The 5,568-nt window shown below is 37.5% G+C and overlaps 1 protein-coding gene across 1 annotated transcript in view; it reads left to right on the top strand.

Annotated features, from left to right (window-relative positions):
* Positions 1 to 5,568, top strand: part of LOC106522895 (contactin-associated protein-like 4) — a gene marked incomplete in the record, with an annotated part of 103,624 nt that overhangs the window by 37,523 nt on the left and 60,533 nt on the right. The window contains 1 exon segment of the mRNA XM_014016126.1: positions 1,950 to 2,134. Coding sequence (XP_013871580.1) covers positions 1,950 to 2,134 — 185 coding nt within the window.

The raw sequence follows: 5,568 nt of genomic DNA, 5'->3' as shown, positions 1-5,568 counted from the left end.
TATATATACAGTATATACTGTATAACAACAACCTGGTGATATGTTGCTATTTTACATTTAGTTTATATGGATTGAGAATAAGTTAATAAAACATCTAGAAGATGCTTTCCAAATGTTCATTTTTTGAGTTGTGGGTTAAAATCGGATATTTTTTATCACTCAAGACTGAAAACAGAGTGATAATGTTTGTGTGGTTGTGTTCATTTCTGTGCCATGTCAGTAAAATAACCACTGAACATAGTTTAATGAATGTTAGAAAGTACTTACTGAGTGTACGTCTACAAACCTAATTAAATGTGGCCTCCACAGCAAAGCAAAGATCACACTTGTTGATTAAAATTTGATTTAATCTCATTAGTTTCATACTTTGGAGCCAATCTTACAAAAGGGATTAGGGTTATTGGATAAAACGAACGAACGAACAAAAAATTCTGACTTTGATCTCAGAAATCTAACTTTTTCCTAATTCTGAGAAAAAATTCAATATTTTGATTATTTTTTTTCCTCAGAATTTGGAGATAAACGTCAGAATTCTGAGAAAAAAGTTAGAACTCTGAAATTAAAGTCAGAACTTTTTTTTCCAGTAACCCTAAACCTCTTTCATACAACCTTGTTCTTTTGGTCACGACCTTCCATTTATGGCTCCAGGTGAGGGTATGAACTCAGACCAACAGGTAAAGGTGGGAGTGTTTCTGCTRAAAGCKSTCAGACGTTGCATTTTGCACCAACCACTCACTTGATAAAAGCTGTGGAGCTTAAACCGCGATCGATTGGTGCACAATGTTGGGTAATCAGTCTCGGATTTAATTTCTGCATTGTAGATTCCAGCAGGAAGAAACCCCGTGCAGTGATGTATGCTGAACGGGGGAGGGGTTTCCCAGGAGCTCAACACGGTGTGTCTGAGAACACCGAACAACCACGTGACCGCGCATCAACTGTTCGGCTTCGGAAGGAGTGTGTTCAGGCCTTTACAGGCTCCGCCTCCTCCAACCCATCGAACCCACAGAGTCTGCAACACTTCCTCCCTCCCTGGAGAACAAAACCCTGAGACATTTAAACTCCTCCACTTGCAAATAGCAGGAATCTCCACAGCTTTTATAGATTTCGGACCTTTTTAAAATTGATGCTTATTTGTTCTGGCAYCATTTGGACAGCTCGCTCTTCTATTTTTTCTCTCCTAAGGCCCTGTTACACTAAAACGTTTTAGACAACTTATACCAACTTATGATTTTTTTATATCTAAATTATTAAAGTTATATATTTGATAATATCAATTTTAAAAAATATATACAATTTTCAGAAGCTGTCTAGTGACAGGGCCTTTTTGAAATCAAAATGTCCTCCTCATTCAAAAAGAGCAGACTTTTAGTRGAAATATTTAGCATGCAATGAAGCAGGTCTGTGTTGCTTCAAGGTCAAGAATCCAAAAACAGAAAAAAAATCCATAAGAATTTAAGCACATTACCGTACAAAGGGTTAAAAACAAAACATCTGTCATTGGATGTAACTATTTTTAAAGTTGTTTTTCAGTTTTACAGAAGTCGTGGAGACACATCTGATTTAAAGGGACAACCATAAAACGTTCAGATCTTCACTCATTACTTTATTTCTGTTTCTGTGACTCTGTAAATCTTATTCACCGAGACGTTTGCCTCTCGTCTCGCYCTCCTTTTCTCCACAGTCTAATTGTCACGAGGAAAGGTCAGCTTGTCTGTGATTTTCCTCTCTGCTGTCACCGGACACGTCTTGTAGTCAAGTGCTCATTAGCTCTGGCCTTTAGCTCCTGAAAGATCAGCCTGAAGCGCCGGCAGAGGTTTTTACTTCTGCCTGCCGTCGTTCGTTTGGGATTCTTTTGATCAAAATCAAGTAAAATTATTTGTTTCTCTCTTAATCTGAGACAAAAACAGTCTTTTGTTTTAAAGGTGRTTTTCTGTGTGCAGGAGCWGGAGGCTGGTCCCCCCTCACCTCAGACAGGTATCAGTGGCTGCAGGTGGACCTGGGCGAGCGGACCAGGATYACCGCCGTGGCCACGCAGGGGCGCTACGGCAGCTCTGATTGGCTGACGTCCTACCTGCTGGTGTTCAGCGACACGGGCCACAACTGGAAACAGTACAGACAGGAGGACAGCCCAGGGGTGAGTCGACAGACATCGTTTAGAAACGAGTGAAAACTGATAATAACTGATTAATTCAGTGTTTATGGTAGATTTGTTTTTTTACCAGTGCTGGTCTGCAGGGGTCAGCTCATCCTGCACAAATTATCACAGTCATCGGGAGCCTTTGACTCCTCGTTAATAATGCATGAAGCAGGGAAAGAGCCGACCTGCTGCCTGAACACTTGAACCTGCTGCTGACGGCTGCAGAGAGGAACAAAGAGGCTGAGGCTGCTCTGTGAACCGTGTTGTTTATCTGGATCAAAATCTAGATCTGGAGTGCTTCGTGCACACATTCAGCCTGCCAAAGGCTCAAAGYGACTGAAAACGTGTTCGAGTCTAGAAAACAAGCAGTGCCTGCATTATGCAAGCTGCACTCATGTTTGAGCTTCAGTAAACATTTTGTTTAGAGACGTTGTGTTTAAACTGTACAGAAAATGAAACAGTCTGTGCAGAGAAGGTTACAGTAYGTATGAAAGAGCAAAAAAACACCTTATGTCCGATAGGATGTCATAATTACAAGAAAATATGTCATAATTATGAGATATGCCTATWTTATGAGATATGATGTTATAATTATGATGATGWCATAATTATGAGATAAAATCTCATAATTRCAGAATAKAATTTCATAATTATGAGAAAATATGTCATAATTCTGAGATTTGCCATTATTATGAGATATGATGTTATAATTTTGATGATGTCATAATTAAGAGATAAGATGTCAATTACAAGATAAGATGTAATACTTACGAGATGTCATAATTGTGAGACATGATTATTATTATGAGTTATAATATCATAATTATGAGATGAGATAATTACGAGATGAGATGTCAAAATTACGAGATATGTCATTATTATAAGCTATGATGTAATAATTATGGGAAAGATGTAATTATTATGAGATAAGGTGACATAACTACAAGAACACACGTCACAATTACAAGACGAGATGCCATAATTACAAGATATGCCTATATTATGAGATACGATGTCATAATTACAATGATGTCATAATTATGATGGTGTCATAATTATGATGATGACATAATAATGAGATAAAATCTCATAACCACAGAATAGAATCTCATAATTATGAGAAAATATGTCACAATTACAAAATAAGGTGATGTCATAATATGATAACATAATAGTAATTGTAATTATGAGATAAGATGTCTTATTAGATATGATGTCAGTTATGATGATGTCATAATTCCAAGATGAATGACATGTCTTATAATACAAGATAAAATAATTACATAATTACAAGAAAAGATTTCATAATTATGAGATATGATGTCATAGTATGATGTCATAATTACGAGATAACGTGTTATAYCAGATCCCGATCTCATAATTGTCTATTTTTGTTTTCGGTGAATGCAATGCTTTTTTATAGTGATGTTATGAACATTTTCCTGAATTATTTGGATTAAATAGTTAATGTTAAGAAGCAGACTAATATTTTTCTTCCATCCATCCATCCATCCATGTACTTTGATTTTCTCCTACAGACCAAAAACCTGTATGTTAGGCTAAAATTCATGCAAAATGCCCTCAGTTATGAGGAAAATCATGACTTTTGGTTTCTCCTGTTTTTATCAGTTACCATAAAACTTATTTTAAAAGCCAATGGAGACCAGACGTGATTCCTTTAGGCAGCCAACTTCCTCTGATTTTCTGTTGCACTGATTGTTTCTTTTCAGTAGAACTTGCAGATTTGTGTTCAAACAAGCTTCAAACAAGAAGCTGACCCACAGATAAGCAGAACAAACAGATAAGGTTCTATCAGACCCTCAGTAATTCTTCCACACCCACAGAGTCTGTTTCTCCCTCTGATGCCTGGTTTAGTATCACAGGAGTTTTATAGTTTGGAAACTTTCAGTTTGTAAGTAAGGAGCAGCGTTAAATCCTGTCAGCACAGTAAACCTGTTCTAAATGTATTTCCAGTTGCTTTAATGCCAGATCAAATGCTCCCACAAGCACGGAGGAAAGAAACAGGATGGACACCCCGATGTGAGCCTGAGCGTTCTGAGGGAAGTCACATTCTGCAGAGCGAGGTGTCAGGATTCCAGGATTCCCTGCTGATTCTCATAAATATGGCTTTGCAGGGTGAGCTGAGGGCGGTTTCTGGGCAGGGGAGGAAAAAAGAGGAACTTTTGAATAAAACTGAGCCGAGGGAATTTCCTCACGTCGCAGAGAATCCAGCTAATCCGAGCGCTGCTGGATCTTCGACGAGAAAAAAGCCTAAAATAGCCCACGACAGATTAAAATCGTTCTGAGTAAACTCTGCTCGGTCCCGGTGACATTTTCAGAGTGCGCTTGAACTTCTGGGAACTAAAAGAGTCTGTGAAGGGAGAGAAACACACGGCTGCTGAAGCCTCGCTGCTCTCTGCTTCTGTGGCTTCTGTTCTATTTTTCACATCATTATTTTCCTCCTTTTAGCCCAGAAATAAATGATGAGAAGCCACTTTCTATTGTTCCTTCAGTGGTACAGTGATGCTCCGTGTGAATAAAGTTACACTGCAACAAAGAAGCTGTCAGCTTTAGTCAGAGCAGGATGAATGCACTTTTAGAAGGAAGAGATAAGAATTCCTCACAGGCTATTTTTAAACGTTCTTATTCCTAATATAAAGTCTTCTTCTTTAGTGTCTTATTAACTGCATCATCCTTTGCAGTGACTCATCCTAGCATCTCAAACAGCAGACAGCTTGATGCTTCTGTGTCTCTGAGATGTTTGAGCTGAAGTTAGAAGCATGAAACATTTTGTACACAACGTGTTTTTCTTCATCCTATCACTGTTACCCAAGAATTAATAAGTTAATTATGAGTCTTCTTCAGCTGTGGGAGTCATTTAACCTCYGTGTCAAATTCAAGGGAGGCTTATGATTATGATAGATGGAAGAGACAGAAAAAAACAAAGATGGCAATTAATCAGACATTCAGCTCAGTCGGAAAGAAACACAGTTATGTTTGTGCTCAGTATTCACTAAGTGACTTTAAGAGAGAAAACGTCTCACAGTTACAACAAAAAAGATAGATTTTACCTCAAAAATCTGAACCAGTGTTGTATTTATTGTCATGAATGTTGCTCGGTGAATCCCTCAGTTACATGCRGGGTCAAAATTGATTGTATGTTATTTATAAAGAACCAGGAATGACCTTTACCCAAAACAAGCATAGCTTAGAGTTTGAATTAAACCAGAAGAAACTGAAAATTCTTTTGTTTTTACCAGAAGTTTTTATTTGTTTTAAGCAATGCTTAAAAATCCCTATAAAAATCTCGCAGTTCTTTGAAATAAGAAATATTTTGCTCGTTTTGTTGCACAAAATGCTCAATTTTATTCTTTTTCTTTTCTGCTGCCTTTTGTTTTGTTTGTGATTTGTATTTTTTTATTGTATATGGA

This window comes from Austrofundulus limnaeus, unplaced genomic scaffold (assembly GCF_001266775.1).
Source record: "Austrofundulus limnaeus strain Quisiro unplaced genomic scaffold, Austrofundulus_limnaeus-1.0 Scaffold139, whole genome shotgun sequence".
In the NCBI taxonomy this organism is placed as follows: domain Eukaryota; kingdom Metazoa; phylum Chordata; class Actinopteri; order Cyprinodontiformes; family Rivulidae; genus Austrofundulus; species Austrofundulus limnaeus.
Note: the sequence above shows the minus strand (reverse complement) of the source record. Positions and strands in the feature narration are given on the sequence as shown.